Here is a 17,491-nt window from a genome sequence, read left to right on the forward strand (position 1 = left end):
CGCCACCACGTTAAGAAGTGCCTTTCACCTCCCGCCATGATTCTGAGGCATCCCCAGCCATGTGGAACTGTAAGTCCAATTAAACCTCTTTTTTGGCCAGGTGCAGTGGCTCACGCCTGTAATCCCAGCACTTTGGGAGGCCGAGGTGGACGGATCATGAGGTCCAGAGATTGAGACCATCCTGGCTAACATGGTGAAACCCCATCTCTACTAAAAATACAAAAAATTAGCTGGGCGTGGTGGCACGTGCCTGTAATCCCAGCTAATCAGGAGGCTGAGGCAGAAGAACTGCTTGAACCCAGGAGGTGAAGGTTGCAGTGAGCCGAGATCGCACCACTGCACTCCAGCCTGGGCAACAGAGCGAGACACCATCTCAAACCAACCAACCAACAAACAAACAAACAAAAACATCTCTTCTTCTTCCCAGGCTCAGCTATGTCTTTATCAGCAGTGTGAAAACGGACTAATACAATCTCTATGCACAAGACACTCACAGACACATTGTGTAATAAACATATCGTCAATCAATTGAGCAGAAAAATGATGAACTGCAAGCCAAATGTGCATGATGCAGTATTTATTTTGGTATATCACCATTCAAATATCTTAACATACCACTCAAACCATGCCATTTTTTATTATCTATGCTTGACCTTCTTTGTAAACATTCTAAAATGTTCCTTAAGTATATACCAGAGAAAGACTATAAAGAGTACATATACAGTTGGCCAGAGAGGTGCAACTCCAAGTGAGCACTGCACCAGTGAGCCCAAGCTCCAGCTCTTCTATTGTTCCATCTTCCTGCTTTCCTATAGCATCAATGTTTTCCTCCACCAAAGCTCCTCTCCCCTCAGTCCACAAACCTGCTCACGTCTCCCCACTCCTAAACCATGCCTCTTAGCCCTGCTCCATCCCCTCCTTCCACCACAACCCTGCACCAAGGCCTCTAACAGCCCCAATTCTGCTTCCCCACCATCCACATCCTCTCCCGAAATGCAGTTTCTGCCTCTTCACTGACATGGTCCTCCAGAAAGCAACAAAGACTACCTTCTAACCACTAAATCCAAGGACTGTTGCTCTTTTCATCCTTCTAAAAATGACAGCAGTATCTGATGCTGCTGACCAAACTCCTTCTTCCGGCGGATCCCTCCTGAGCATCCAGACTCTTGGTTTTCCCCATACTTCTATCACCCTTCTCCTCCCCTGTCCTAAACTGCATCTTTCCAAAGGTTTATGCTCAGGTCCCCACCTGCAGCCACGACTGCCTGTGAGTATTCTCTGGTAGGCTGCCCACCAGCAACTGAACATGGCCAAGATGGAACTACTCTCCCATCTGCCTCCTCTTCATGTCTTTTTTTTTTTTTTTGAGACAGAGTCTTGCTCTGTCACCTAGGCTGGAGTGCAGTGGCGCGATCTCGGCTCACTGCAAGCTCCGCCTCCTGGGTTCACGCCATTCTCCTGCCTCAGCCTCCCAAGTAGCTGGGACTACAGGTGCCCGTCACCATACCCGGCTAAGTTTTTGTATTTTTAATGAGACAGAGTTTCACCACGTTAGCCAGGATGGTCTCGATCTCCTAGCCTCGTGATCCGCCCACCTCGGCCTCCCAAAGTGCTGGGATTACATGCGTGAGCCACCACGCCCAGCCTCCTCTTCATATTTCTAACTACCATTAATGGCAACACCAAGATTCGATTCCACAGTGAGCAACCTTTGAAGGATTCCTTTCCCTTACTGTCTGCCTCCCCTCCTCCAAACCAGTCTCAAGGACCAGTTCACCTTTCCTCACAATGTCACTAGAATCTACCACTTCCTTTCATTCCCACTGCACCTTAGTGCGGGCCTCCTTAAACAAAGTTTTAACTGTTTATAATTATAATCTGCCCTTAAGAAAGGCCAAACAGGAAAAATCACTTCCTTAGAAATCCCTTCCTGACCCCACTGTGATTCTATCAGGTTCTCTAACTCATAATGTATGTTTCATTCATAGCATTTTCCACAACCATACTTTTACATTTGGATAACTATGTATTTAACGCCTTGTTCTCCAATCATGAGGAGGAACTGTCTACAACTGCCCAGCCCATGCACAGATGGAGTTCAAGACACACTCAAAGAAAGGAAGCAAAGAATGGTGCTAGTGGTTTCTTTTTTTTTTTTTTGAGACGGAGTCTCACTCTGTCGCCCAGGCTGGAGTGCAGTGGCGCGATCTTGGCTCACTGCAAGATCCGCCTCCCGGGTTCAAGTGATTATCCTGCCTCAGCCTCCTGAGTAGCTGGGATTACAGGCACCCACCATCATGCCTGGCTAATTTTTTTTTTTATTTTTATAGAGACGGGGTTTCGCCATGTTGGCCAGGCTGGTCTCGAACTCCTGACCTCAGGTGATGTGCCTGCCTCAGCCTCCCAAAGTGCTGGGAATACAGGCATGAGCCACCACACCTGGCCAAGTGGATTCTTTTCTATCACTGACTATTGTTTCCACATACTGTGATTATAACAAATTCAAGTCAGTAAATGAAAAATAAAAATAGATTACTCAATACTTACATCCAACTTGAGTAGCTTTTCAATAATAAGCTCCAGAATTTCATGCCTCAAGGTTGGAAAATATACACTAATCCTCAGTAAGTTATGAACGTAACATTCCTAAAGCAGAAAACATAAGATAAAACATTTCAACAGAGAATAAATGTTTCACAGTTATGTAAGCAAAACATCAATTACATGACCTTTAGTTTCAAATATTTAAAAAGAAAAAAACAGACTATCCAGCAATACAAAAACTATACTGTTTCTACATGTATTATGTTCCGTATAATCATTTCAATTATCTCCAGTAAATGAAATTTTTAATTGGCATAACTAGGTTTTTAAGTAGCTGTATTGATAAAACTCATACCTCATACAATCACCAACTTAAAGTATACAATTTAAGTTTTTAATATATTCAGTTATGTGACCATCAACATAATCAATTTCAGAACATTTATTTTTCTTTTAGAGACAGGGTCTTGCTCTCTCTCTCAGGATGTGGTGCAGTGGTGCAATCATAGCTCGCTGCAACCCTGAATTCCTGGGATAAGCAATCCTTCCTCCTCGGCCTCCCTAGTAGCTAGAACTACAGGTGCACACTACCACATCTGGTTAATTTTTCCTTTTAGAGAGACATGTTCTATGTTGCCCAGGCTGGTCTTCAACTCCTGGATCTTCCCACTTCAGCCTCCCGAAGTGCTGTGATTACAGGCATAAGCCACTGTGCCCAGCCAGCAATTTTGTTACATTTTAATCACTCTAAAAAGAAATCCTACATCCATTAGTGCACCCCTAAATAATGAAGACCTTGGCAACCACTAGTCTATGAATCTGCCTCTTCGAGACATTTCATATAAGTGGAGTCCTATAATCCATGTTTTTAGGGTTTAATCATGTTGTAACATGTAAACCATTCCTTTCATATCAATGGAGTCATATAATACACAGTCTTTTGGCATGTTTTTAGGGTCCAATCATGTTGTAACATATAAAGCATTCCTTTTCATTGCTGAGTAATATTCCATTGTACCATGTTTTGTCATCTGTTCATCAGTTGACAGACATTTGAGTTGCTTCTACTTGAGGCTAGTATGGATGATGCTGCTATGAACATCCATGTACAAGTTTTTCTGTGGACATATATTTTCATTTCTCTTGGGTATAAACCCAGCAATGGAACTGCTGAGTCATGTGTTAATTCTACATTTAACCTTGAAGAAATGCCAGGCTATTTTCCAAAACGGCTGCACCATTTTACATTCTCACAGCAACATATGACAGTTCCAACGTTCCCATTTCTCCATATCCTTGTCAACACTTGTTACTGTCTTCTCATTCGGATTATAGCCATCCTTGTGGGTATGAAGTGAAACCATTTCCCTGATGGCTAATGATGTTGAGCTTCTTTTCATGTGCTTTTTTTGCAGAAATGCCTATTCAGATCCTTTGCCCATTTCAATTGGGCTATTTGCCCTTTTATTATTCAATTATAAGAGTTCTTTACATATACAAGTCCATTACCAGACATAAAATTTAGAAATATTTCCTCCCATTATTTGGGGATTATTTTCATCTTCTTGAAGATGTCCTATGAAGCATAACAACGTTTAATTTTGAAGTACAATTGATGCATTTTTTTCTTTGGTTGCTTGTGCTTAGGCATCAAATCTGGAAATTACTGCCTAATCCAACATCATGAAAATGTACTTGTTTTCTTCTCAGTTTTACAGTTTTTACTCTTCATGTAGGGCTTTTATTGAGTTCATTTTTGTATATGGATATCCATATGCTTCATTCTTTTGCATGTTCATATCCACTTCTGCCAGCATTTGTTGAAATGACTATTCTCCCCTATTCAATCGCCTTGAACAATTGGTTACTGTATGTTGGTCTTCTGTCCCGTAACCATGCTGAACTCATTTATTATCTCTAAAATTTCTTGTGTGTGTGTAAATTCCTTAGGATGACATATAAAATCACCTTGCAAAAGAGAGTTTATGCCTTCCTTTCCATCTGGATGCTTTTAATTCTTTTTCTTGCCTAACTGCCTTGGCTAGACAAGCAGCAAGAGCGGACATCCTTGTTTTGTTCTTTGTCTTAGGAAAAAACTTTTGGTCTCTCACCATTGAATATGATGTTAGCTGTGGGTTTTTCAGATGCCCTTTATCAGGTTGAGAAAATTTCCTTCTGTTTTTCTCATAAAAGGATATTGGTGTTTGTCACACACTTCTGCATCTACTGAGATGATTATGTGGTTTTTGTCCTTCGTTCTGCTGCTACAAAATATTTTATTAATTCATTTGCAGGTACTAACTCAATCTCGGCTGGTCACGGTGGTTCACGCCTCTAATCCCAACACTTTGCGAGGTGGAGACGGGTAGATCACTTGAGGTCAGGAGTTCAAGACCAGTCTGGCCAACGTGGCAAAACCCCATCTCTACCAAAAACACAAAAATTAGCAGGGTGTGGTACCCCATGTCTATAGTCCCACCTACTCGGGAGGCTGAGGTGGGAGAGTCACTTGAACCCTGGAGGCAGAGGCTGCAGCGAGCCGAGATGATGCCACTGCACTCCAGCCTGGGTGACAGACAGAGACTGTCCCCGCCGCCCCGAAAAAAAAAAAAATCAATCTTGCATTCCGAGCATCAGTCGCACTTGGTCATGGTACGTAATTCTTTTTGTATGCTACTAGATTCGGTATTCTACTAAGGCAACCACTATTAATTATTAAAAACTGCACAGATGATCTGAACATTGTATAAAAACTTAAGCAGAATTCTTCTATGGAAGGCTTTGTTTTCAGGTTAAAATAAGGCATGTACAATTAGTAATACATGAACTATTATCTTCTAATAATTCTTGTCCGTATAAGCATGCAGCCACTACAGATATTCCTGAAATGAACTCAGACCTTGACTTGCACATCGTAATAACAGAAAAAGGCACTGGGAATCCCCAGTAGCCGCTTTATAAGAAACGAATCTGAGTCAAATTCTTAGACATCAGTTTAAAGTCTAGAAGACAAAGTAACCTTTAAGAAAAAGACCTAACATCAGCCGGGCATGGTGGTTCACTAATCCCAGCACTTTGGGAGGCTGAGGCAGGCAGATCACAAGGTCAGGCGTTCGATACCAGTGTGGCCAATATGGTGAAACCCTGTCTCTACTAAAAATACAAAAATTAGCTGGGCATGGTGGTAGGCGCCTGCAGTCCCAGCTACTGGGGAGGCTGAGGCAGGAGAATCGCTTGAACCCGAGGTTGCAGTGAGCCAAGATGACGCCATTGCACTCCAGCTTAGGCAACAGAGTGAGACTCGGTCTCAAAAAATAAATAAATAAATAAATAAAGACAGAAAAAGAAAGAAAAAGACCTAATATCATCTAAAATGAAATCATACAAACAACTTTTCCATGATATTCTCAATGAAAAGATTTCTTACCAGTGTTCTCTCTGATTTTCGAACAAATGGAAATTTTTCCACCAGTATTGGCATAAGAAACCACGGTGTCCTATTTTTAAAAAATTAAATCAATCCATGTTAACTTTACTTTCTAGAAAAGGAATAAAAAGGAAAACTACCATTCTAAAAGCAAATATCGATAGATATAGGAGGCAAACAGGAATCTCTGTCTCAAAGAACTGGAACTTTTTTGTTTTTTGAGACAGAGTTTCGCTCTTGTTGCCCAGGATGGAGTGCAGTGGCGCAATCTCGGCTCACTGCAACCTCCGCCTCCCGGGTTCAAGTGATTCTCCTGCCTCAGCCTCCTAAACAGCTGGGATTACAGGCATGCGCCACCACGCCCAGCTAATTTTGTATTTTTAGTAGAGACGGGGTTTCTCCATGTTGGTCAGGCTGGTCTCAAACTCCCGACCTCAGGTGATCCGCCCGCCTCAGCCTCCCAAAGTGCTGGGATTACAGGCGTGAGCCACCGCGCCCGGCCAGAACTGGAACTTACAATGTATAGCTTCTGAGAAAATCTATAATGACTTTGAGAAAATAAGCTTCTGTTAACTCTGATATCGAAAGCAAATCAAAGAGGGAGCTTCTCTCCCACAGAAACATAACAGCACTTTTGCTGACATTTCCCACTACACATGTATATTATTTTTAAAAGCAGAAAAAATTATCAAGTTGGATTTTTTTAAGTTAACAAATAATCAATGGACAGAGGGAACTAGAAGTCCACCCCTCCAAAAGAAACCCACAAACCTGAAAAGCTTTTCTTAGAAGTGCAATTTTTATTCATATGGCATGACACAAACACACCCAGGGGTTTCTCACTGAAAATTTTTGGATAGCATATCTGTTGAAGATAAAAGCAAAATTCCAACCACCATAAAAAATTGGGGGAGAATCCGCATACAAACTTTGGAAAACAATTAAAGAGAATAAATAGAAAATGGAAATGCCACTTTTTGTAGAATGTAATGTTTCCTCAAGTGGATAGAAAAAAAAATGCAATGTAAGACTCAAGCTTTAATACTATTAACATTTTATAATTTTTACTAAGTACAATTTTCTTGAGAATTAAACATTCAAAATAAGAAAAAGTATACTCACGATGGTACATATCTTGCTATTATTTGCAAGGCTCTGTGACATGTGTCAAAATTTGCAGGAAGATCTGAAAGGAGAAAAGTTGAGAGTATGAGCATCAAAACAAAACTGAAGGGCGACACGCTTGAAACTAAAAATACATGCTGGCCAGGCACAGTGGCTCATGCCTGTAATCCCAGCACTTTGGGAGGTCGAGGTGGATGGATCATCTGAGGTCAGGAGTTCGAGACCAGCCTGACCAATATGGTGAAACCCCATCTCTACTAAAAATACAAAAATTAGCCGGGCATGGTGGCACACGCCTGTAGTCCCATCTACTCAGGAGGCTGAAGCAGGAGAATCACTTGAACCTGGGAGGCGAAGGCTGCAGTGAGCCGAGATCACACCACCGTACTCCAGCCTGGGCGACAGAGCGAGACTCTGTCTCAAAAAACAAACAAACAAAAAGTGACATACTTGAAGCTAAAAACACATGCTAACCAAAACGGAATAACTTATCAGAGAAATAATAATTTCAAGATTTTTCTCCACAACCATCAATGAAAACTAAATGGACTAAATATATAAATAATGCATTCAGGACAACTGACTGCATATCAATGGTAAATATAACAAAAAGATTATATCAAAGGTTGTCATTTGTTGCTGTCTACTTATTAGAATAGGTGCCAGGTATTCTGTGCTTTACTTTTTTTTTTTTTTAAAGAAGACAATGTCTTGCCATCTTGTCCAGGCAGGGCTTGAACTCCTGAGCTCAAGCAATCCACCCACTTAAGCCTCCCAGGTCGCTGTGACTAAAGACACACACTACCCTGCGTAGTTCTGCTTTAAGCCTTTTTTAAGAAAATATTTGAAAAAAAAAAATGGTTTTTTTTTGCAGAGACAAGGTCTCACTATGTTGCCCAGGCTGGTCTCAAACTCTTGGCCTCAAGTGATCCTCCTGTCTTGGCCTCCCAAAGTGCTGGGATTATGGGTGTAAGCTACTGTGCCCAGGCTTTAAACCTTTTTATACTTACTATCATCTTCATCATCAGAATCTGAAACATCTACATCGCCTTCCTTAATGATCACTCGGGCTTTTGAGGGAAAAAGAAAATATGTTATTCTGTCATTGATCTAGACAATGAATGGCTACACAAAAAAAGTTATTGACCTAGACAATGAACAGCTATACAAAAAAGTTATTTTTCCATAATCCAAAGTTAGCCCAATGATTAATTAAACGCACAATCTGAAAAAAAGTAAAGCAACTTTATAGTTTTTAAACAGCTAAAAATTCCTAGATTTCACCAGGAGTTCAATAAAGCAAATTACAACTCATAAAACTCACAGCAACAAATGAATCTAGACACCTCCATAGGGGTCATTACAGGGAACATATATCTACCACACCTGGTGCCAATATGCATCTGGAATCTTCCGTCGTAGCAGTCTCTCATATATAAGGAGAAGGTGGTATTTTAGTAAAGAAGTATTAAAAAGAAAAAAGAAAATTCCAAGCAAGCAAAGACTAATGACTTACGAGGCACAAAATGGGAAGCAATCATGCCGAGACACGGTCTGAGGAAAACAGTCTGTGCTGATACAAGATTAGCAAGAAAAGCCAAATACTCTTCCACTACTGTTTGACTTCTATTCAACCAAGGCAATCTCTAGAGTGGGGGAAGAAAGATAAAAGCAGCATGTTATTAATATAACATATACTATTACCAAAGTTCTGAATTACACACTCGACAGTAAAATAAACGGTGAACTTACCAATATAATACTGATAAGCTGCTCAAAATCTTTTGTCAAGTACATGACAGAAGAACGGAATTCTAGCAGCCAGTTGATGATCTGGTCATCCTTAAGTTAAACAAAGAGTACTTTCAAAATCACAAATCCTCTAAGGTAATAGAAATTTACAGCTAGCTTATATCCATCGTTTATCAAGAATAGGTTGGGGGGAAAAGGTCACAAACTTGGAAGGAAATCAAAACTGGGTATCAAAACAGAAAAATACGTCACAATAAACTTAACTGTTTTAAAAAAGTAATCTAGTAACTCTAATACACAGGAAAAAGACTTAAATGCAATACTTCAGCCTGATCACTTTTGTTTGCCCTGAAAAAGCGAAATCACTTCAAATGTTGACACCTGGGACTTTTAAAAACTGCAGAACTCTAGCAGATTCAAATATTAGAAGATCACAAAGGAACAATAGCTCCCTCTATTTCCTCTATATTCAAGCTGACCAGGAAGCATGCTGATAAAACTCAGTCTAGGCTGATCAATTGGGGTCATGAATAAACATAACTTTTCTAAACCAAACCTGTGGCTGAGTTTAAATATATCATGATGTGTTTGTTCTGTATAAATGAGAGCCCCATTCCTCCATGAAATATTTTTCAGGCAATCAAATTACTGTTCATAATAATTGTTAGTGACATGAGAAGAACTGCTAAATTTGAAACACAATGTATAAAATACAGTGTCAATTATGTAAAATATTACTATATTAATTATATTCATGCATATACACTGCACAGGAAAAAAACCATTAAGAAAAAGCCCCTAATTTGTGGAAGGCTTAGACATATAAATAAAAGCAACATAAGGTCATACCTACAGGGATATTTATATGGAGTTATCATTTAGTGAGAATACACCATATGCCAGGCATGGTATCTGACACTCTACATATATATCTTCTTCTAATCCTAAAAACTCTGTAAGATGTTTAGTTATTCCTATTTTGCTGTTCAGGAAGCTGAGGCTAAGAACGATGAATAAGCAATCTGCCCAACCAAGAGGCCAGTAAAGAAGCAGGTCCAAACCTGTCTATCTCGGTCAAGGCTATCATCCGTCCACCGTCCCACACGCCTCCCTATATGCGGAGAAGAAGCTGTCCCCTTTTCTCCACCTTAATTCAGCTACTGAGTGCTTACTATGCCATATCCATGTGTCAAACTCCCACAGATCAACCATTTTCTGATGAAATCCCGAGTAGCCTGGCAGTAAAATAAAGTAAAACCACAACTCATTTGTACTATGGTAATTTCACATGTCCACAACTGTTAAGGATAACATTAATGGTAGCTCACTAAGGCCAAAGGCATGTAGAAAACAAGCTAAGTTAGTGTGCAAATAAAATAATCTATCCTATCTCTTTTCCACTAAAAAGGCTGCAACAAAACTATAAGGATAACATTTAAACTGTACCATTTTTAAAAGTAAATCAGGCTTGGGGTGGTGGCTCACGCCTGTAATCCCAACACTTTGGGAGGCCGAGGTGGGTGGATCACCTGAGGTTGGGAGTTTGAGACGAGCCTAACTAACATGGAGAAACCCCGTCTCTACTAAAAATACAAAATTAGCCGGGCGTGGTGGTGCATGCCCATAATCCCAGCTACTCGGGAGGCTGAGGCAGGAGAATTGCTTAAACCCCGGAGGCAGAGGTTGCAGTGAGCCAAGATCGTGCCATTGCACTCCAGCCTGGGCAACAAGAGCAAAACTCCGTCTCAAAAAGAAAAAAAAAAGTAAATCAGTTGCAGACTTTGATGCTTTAGTACTGAACTATTATTATTTCTACTAGCAGGCAGGAACAGTGGCTCATGCCTGTAATCCCAGCACTTTTGGGAGGCCAAGGCAGGAAGAGACTGCTTGAGCCCAGGAATTTGAGACCAGCCTGGGCAACAAAGGGAGACCTCGTCTCTAGAAAAATTATCCAGGCATGGTAGCACATGCCTGTGGTCCTAGGTACTCGGGATCCTGAGGTGGGAAGATTGCTTGAGCCTGGGAGGTTGAGGCTGCAGTGAGCCATGATCGGGCCCATTTCACTCCAGCCTGGGTGACAGAGCAAGACCCTGTCTCAAGATGAAAAAAGTTCTACTTGCAACACTCCACACAACTAGTGCAATTCTTGGTATGTCAAAATACCAAGAATGAGAACTGCTGATACAAAGTACAGTGGAACACAAAGAAAATGTCCCTTTGTATCTGGGAAAGAAGGCAGGAGTCAGGAAAAGCTTTAAAGAGAAAGTGATGCTTCAGCTGTCTTTAAACAGTAACGCAGTTGAGTCTTTTCTGGAAGTTCTACTTCTTACAGAAGGAAAAGTATGTTTTCAGAAAACTGAAAGACGTTCAGTATGGCTGGCATGTATAGTGAGCAAGCCAACAGATAATAAATCTGGGGAACAAAGAAGCACCAAATAGACCATGGAGGGCCTTGTAAACCAGATCTGTAACTAGAGAGATCTGGGAGTGCAGGAAACGGACTCAATGAAGGAACAACTATGTACTTAGAGAGAACCAGGGAAAGCGCCATTAAAGATGGAGCCCAGCCAAGAGTGGACATGCTAAGTTTGGAGCACCTATGATGATTCTGGGTAAATGCATCTAACAGACAGTTAAGAAACAAGTCTAGGCTGGGTGCAGTGGCTCACTTTGGGAGGCTGAGGCACTTTGGGAGGCTGAGGCGGGTGGATCACTTGAGGTCAGGAGTTCGAGACCAGCCTGGCCAGCACGGTGAAACCCCAAATCTACTGAAAATACAAAAAAATTAGCTGGGCATGGTGGCATGGCTACTCGGGAAGCTGAGGTGGGAGGATGGCTTGAACCCAGGAGGCAGAGATTGCAGTGAGCCAAGATCATCCCACTACACTATGGCCTAGGTGACAGAGCAAGACTCTGTTCTGCCCCGGTCCCCAAAAACAAAAATGAAACAAGTCTGGAGGCCACAAGAGCAATCCTGGCTACAGACACAAATATATTAGGACACAGGCAGACTTCAAAGCCATGAAGGAAAATGAGGATATCACACAGAAGATTCTACAGAGAAAAGAGTCAAGTTTTGAAGCCCAATCAACACCGAATTTAAGATCAAGAACCTATCGAGAGATACTAGAGATTAAAGGATCACTGGCTGGGCGTGGTAGCTCACGCCTGTAATCCCAGCACTTTGGGAGGCCGAGGCGGGCAGATCACGAGGTCAGAAGATCCAGACCATCCTGGCTAACATGGTGAAACCCCACCTCTACTAAAAATACAAAAAATTAGCCGGGGGTGGTGGCGGGCGCGTGTAGTCCCAGCTACTCGGGAGGCTGAGGCAGGAGAATCGCTTGAACCCGGGAAGCGGAGCTTGCAGTGAGCCAAGATCGCGCCATTGCACTCCAGCCTGGGTGACAGAGCGAGACTCCGTCTCAAAAAAAAAAAAAGAGATTAAAGGATCAGAAGACAGGAGGATCAGAAATACTGAAGTTTTAACAAGTGGGTGGCCAAAAGTGTCAGCTGATACAAGGAATACAAGGCTTAAAAAAATAAGTCCACTGAGGCTGGGCTCAGTGGCTCACACTTGTAATCCCAGCACTTTGGGAGGCCGAGGCGGGCAGGTCACCTGAGGTCAGGAGTTCGAGACCAGCCTGGCCAACATGGTGAAACCCTGTCTCTACTAAAAATAAAAAAATTAACCAGGCATGGTGGCGGGTGACTGTAATCCCAGCTATTTGGGAGGCTGAGGCAGGAGAACTGCTTGAACCCAGGAGGCAAAGGTTGCAGTGAGCCCAGATCACACCACTGCACTCCAGCCTGGGTGACAAGAATGAGACTTTGTCTCAAAAAAAAAGTCTACTGAAATCAGCATGTAAAAAAAAAACATGGGTAACCTGTCAGGGTAATTACTACAGTGATAAGAAGAGTGTACTTAAATGTGAGTGAGAAATGATACAGCACAGTCAGCTGGAACAAAAACAACAGATGACAATTACTGCCCTTACTTTGAGTCAGAGACTGTTCTAAGTGCTTCTTGCATATTAGCTCATTGAATCCTTGTTAAATATTTCCATGTTTAAAGCCAGGCACAGTGGCATGCACCTATAGTCCCAGATTTTTAGAAGGTTGAAGAGAAAGGATCATTTGAGGCCAGGAGTTCAAGGCTGTAGTGCACTGTGATCACACCTGTGAATAGCCAGAGCAACACAGCAAGACCACATCTCTTAAAAAGCAAAACAGAACACTCCATATTTTTTTAAATCTCTATTGTTTTCTTGGTTTTACACAGTGGAAAATAGAGGCAGAGAGGTTAAAACAATTTGCTCAAGATCACACACTGGATAATAAAATTGGAATTTTATTCCAGGCAATCTAACTACCACTGCCATGGTAATGAACTATTCTCTTCAAAACTGGGCAGGAAAGGAAGAATGGTGAAACAAAATGTACTAAGGTTTTACTACACGATAGGTGGATCTTGAACCTGGAAATGCTGAATCAGTGGTTTTTCTTTGGTTTGTTTTAGCTTTAAAGAGACAGGAGAGTTGCATGCAGCATGGAGGAAAGAGGTAGTAATCTAACAGAAAGGAAGCATTACAGCAGGGTTTCCCAGCCTCAACACTGTTGTCATTTGGGGCTGGATCACTCTTGGTTATGGGAGGCTGCCCTGTGCACTGTGAGATGTTTAGCAGCATCTCTGTCATTCACCCACTAGATGCCAGTAGCACCCTTTCCTCCCAATTGTGACAAACAAAAATATCTGCAGCCATCACCAAATGTCTTCTAGGGGGTAAAACTGTCCCTGGTTGAGAACCACCAGATTAAAATAAGGGAGGACCATGGAGAGAGCAAGTTCTGGAGGACAGAATGCGACCCAAAGAGCAAACTATGTCTGTATAAAGTGGCAATAATTTTGCTAATGATCAAACACAAAATTAATTACCTTTATGTCTGGATCTAACAGCTGGTTCTTCAACAACTCAAAGTCATTTGTTTCACCCTTAACAAGAAGGGGAAAGAATTAAGTTATGCTTTTGTTTCCTGTTTAGTATCAACAGCAAGACTTTTAACCGTACCTTAACATCAGATGAAATTATAAAAGGAACACTAACTTTCACATGTCAATTGAGGATTAAAAAATAATGACTACAAAAATTTAAACACTCATGTTAGTGCAGCCAGAGGGCTTGTAAAAAGGAAAATGATAAGCTACATTTAGCTGTATTTCTGTATTGACATTTGAATATACTAGTTGACACTCCTGCGAATTCTCAAAAAGCATGAGGGAAAAAAACAGCCAGCTATAATGATCTAATTCAGGAGGATCTAAAAAAGTATTCACTCAAATATGGATACAAATGGATATTACATATAAACATACAGTTAGTTACCATTTTCCCTCTATTGCTGAGATATAGTAGAAATGCTTCTAAACTACCACAAAAACAAAAATCTCTATTCAGAGAACTGGTTTACTGTCCCAAAGTAATGCTTAGGTAAGTTCCTCCACAAAAAATAAAATGCTGTAGGCCAGGCATGGTGGCTCACGTCTGTAATCCCAGCACTTTGGGAGGCCGAGGCGGGTGGATCACAAGGTCAGGAGTTCGAGACCATCCTGGCCAACATGGTGAAACCCCATCTCTACTAAAAAAATTAAAAAATTAGTCAGGTGTAGTGGTGCGTGCCTGTAACCCCAGCTATTCAGAAGACCGAGGCAGAACTGCTTGAACCTGGGAGGTGGAGGATGCAGTGAGCCAAGATCACGCCACTGCACTCCAGCCTGGGCGACAGAGTGAAACTCCGGCACAAATAAATAAATAAATAAAATAAACAAATAAAATGCTGTAATTGTTTTTAATTCTAGCACTTGCTAAAGTTAAAAGATGCTTTGTAAATAAAGCATTTGAAGAGGTGAAACCTCAGCAAAGACCAGAGTTGTTTTTTTTTTTTTGAGACGGTGGGGGAAAAAACGACTCTACTACTCTAATTTTGCACTGACGGCATCATGCTATTATTAAATATTTGATTTCAACTGGTATCTTAATTAATTTTGCTATTTCTGTTGGTCTTTAGTATAACAGCAATAGTTGTATTCTGACCTGACCAAAAGCAAACCTCACACATTATCTTCTCTTACCTTTTTGTACTTCAGCAAGACTTCTGTCACAGTTCCACCAAACCGAACAGTTTTTCTTGGGGGAGAATTGAAAAAATCATTCTCTAATGCACGCATATTTGAAATCCTGTGGAACCAAGATTAACAAGCTATTAAGTTCATGAAAATAATAAAAATTATAATAGCCAACATTTATTGAACCAACATAATTCAGTGGGACTATTCTTAAGGCCTCTTTACTGGTCTCCCTGCTTCCACTCTTAACCGACAATCCCTCCTTTGCTCAGCAACCAATAACTGTCTTCCCACGGCACTTACAGTAAAAATCCAAATGTCTCAGTGTGATGTTTAAGATCCTACATTAATCTGGCCCCTGCCTACCTCTCTCACCTCATCTCCAACAACTTGTTTTACTACAGCCACAATGTCTTTTCCGCTCTTCAAACAAGCCAAGCTGTTTCTCATTTCACTTACTGTTCACTCTCTTGGTAATACTCTTTTCCCATATCTCTAAGTGGCTGGATTTTTTTTTTGAGACGGAGTCTTGCTCTGCTGCTCAGGCTGGAATGCAGTGGTGTGATCTCGGCTTAACTGCAACCTCCATCTCCCGGGTTCAAGCAATTCTCCTGCCTCAGCCTCCTGAGTAGCTGGGATTACAGGCACCTGCCACCATGCCCAGCTAATTTTTGTATTTTCAATAGAGACGAGGTTTCGCATGTTGGCCAGGCTGGTCTCGAACTCCTGACTTCAGGTGATCCGCCCGCCTCGGCCTCCCAAAGTGCTGGGATTACAGGCGTGAGCAACCGCGCCCGGCCTAGATTTTTGTATTCATTCAAGTGGAAGCTCAAATTTCAGATGTCCTCCCCATGAGAAATCTCAAATACTCCTTCTCTCCCTTCTCCCCCCCCCCATTACCTTGTTGTATAACTGAAATCATCGTGTTCGTTTATTTATTGGCCTATGTACTGCCTTCCCCCCTATGCTGTAAGCTCTGTAGAAAGCAGGGACATTTGTGTCTTTGGATAAACCACTGTCCCCAGTGTTTAACACAGTAAGCAGGAGCTCGATAAATATTATGAATCATATTACGCTAATTGTTTTACAAGGTTTGCTTCACTTACACAGAGCAAATTAATGAAAAAACATAGCATCCTAATGACTCTGAAAGTTAAACGCCAAGAGTGTGCTATGGGGGTTAGGGATTTTAAAAGTGGAGCAAAACAAAGACTGCTAAACAAATACGTGTGTCAAAACAAATTTCAAACAAAAAAGATGTAATATTCAATTTGCCATGAGTGACAACGTTCGGTTGATAAACCAAATAGCCCAGGGAAATCCCTTCCAAATTTGGACGAAGAAGCGGGAAGGAAGACGGGTCAAGGCGCAGAAGGCAGTACCCAGGCCTGGGAAATCACGAGGAAACACAGTCGGGAAAGGGGGCCTCCAGAACAGAGAACATACTCATTTTTCCAGGCCCCATCCATGTCTATTACCCAGTTAGGAGGAATGAACTCATTTCTGCGAACGTGAGATGACCCTCAACCCCGTGCTCCTACTACACGCCATTAGCTTTGTCCCACATCCTTTCAACCCACTCCTCTAAGCGCGGTCCTGAGCTCTGGTCCCAGACGCGCAGAAGGAAGCGGCCTGAATCTTACCCAGTCCTCGACGCGCCCAGCGTCTTGACTGCAGAGAACGAAGCGGCCGCATCTCCCGGCAAACGCGTCTGAAGCAACGGTGCCGCCATTGGGCCAAACTAACGCGACCGCTGCGCCTCACGCCGGATGCCCAGCTCCTTCCAGCCACAGCCTCTGTCCCGGAAGTTGCGCGTGCCAGCGCAACCTTCAGCCAATCAGGAGCCCCGCGTGGGGAGGGCGTATGCTCTTGGCGGGCTAGAGCGCCGCCAAAACCCGCTCCTCTGTCTACTTGGAGGACTTGTTCCACCCAGCGCCAGTGCGGGAGTATAAGGAGAGACGGGAAGGACCGGCTCCATCCAGCCCTGAGGATCCCAAAGAAAGGGTGGAAACACCCTGGATGTGCTAAGCTGTGGCTGGGTACACTCGAGTGTTAATTTTTTGGAGTCAAAGCCTCCCTCAGTCAAATCGAAGAAACTGAAGCACTTGTGACTGACCCAGATCTTCACGGAAGAAAGGGGATTCGAACCCGGCTGACCCAGAAGCCTGGGCTCTATACTCAATGTAGCATTCTCATAGACACCCAAGATAACGTTATCCTCATGGAAACGAGCTCCACGAAGTGACCTACCCCAGAGCCTCAAGGCTGTGATGATGCTGGAATGAGAAACAACAGGAGAGTTACCAAGAGGTGTTACCCCCTTGACTTTATTTATTTATTTATTTATTTATTTATTTATTTATTTATTCTTTTGAGACCGAGTCTTGCCCTGTTGCCCAGGTGGAGTGCAGTGGTGTGATCTCAGCTCACTGCAACCTCCGCCTCCCCGGTTTAAGCAATTCTCATGCCTCAGCCTCCCGAGTAGCTGGGATTACAGGCGCATGCCACCACACCCGGCT

At 42.3% G+C, this 17,491-nt stretch overlaps 1 protein-coding gene across 2 annotated transcripts in view; it reads right to left on the reverse strand.

Annotated features, from left to right (window-relative positions):
* Positions 1–16,805, reverse strand: part of LOC129016236 (RNA polymerase I-specific transcription initiation factor RRN3-like) — a 34,256-nt gene extending 17,451 nt beyond the window's left edge. The window contains exons 1-9 of one of the 2 annotated variants that reach the window (XM_054455405.2): positions 16,616–16,805; positions 14,979–15,084; positions 13,785–13,841; positions 8,849–8,938; positions 8,613–8,742; positions 8,107–8,166; positions 7,094–7,157; positions 5,972–6,041; positions 2,548–2,646 (exon numbers count right to left, since the gene is read on the reverse strand). In XM_054455405.2, coding sequence (XP_054311380.1) covers positions 2,548–2,646; positions 5,972–6,041; positions 7,094–7,157; positions 8,107–8,166; positions 8,613–8,742; positions 8,849–8,938; positions 13,785–13,841; positions 14,979–15,084; positions 16,616–16,704 — 765 coding nt within the window. In that variant the 5' untranslated portion in view covers positions 16,705–16,805. The remainder of the gene's footprint in view (positions 1–2,547; positions 2,647–5,971; positions 6,042–7,093; positions 7,158–8,106; positions 8,167–8,612; positions 8,743–8,848; positions 8,939–13,784; positions 13,842–14,978; positions 15,085–16,615) is intronic. The other variant, XM_054455406.2, reaches the window with a different exon arrangement.
* Positions 16,806–17,491: the final 686 nt, after the last annotated feature.

The sequence above is a fragment of the Pongo pygmaeus genome, chromosome 18 (genome assembly GCF_028885625.2).
Source record: "Pongo pygmaeus isolate AG05252 chromosome 18, NHGRI_mPonPyg2-v2.0_pri, whole genome shotgun sequence".
In the NCBI taxonomy this organism is placed as follows: domain Eukaryota; kingdom Metazoa; phylum Chordata; class Mammalia; order Primates; family Hominidae; genus Pongo; species Pongo pygmaeus.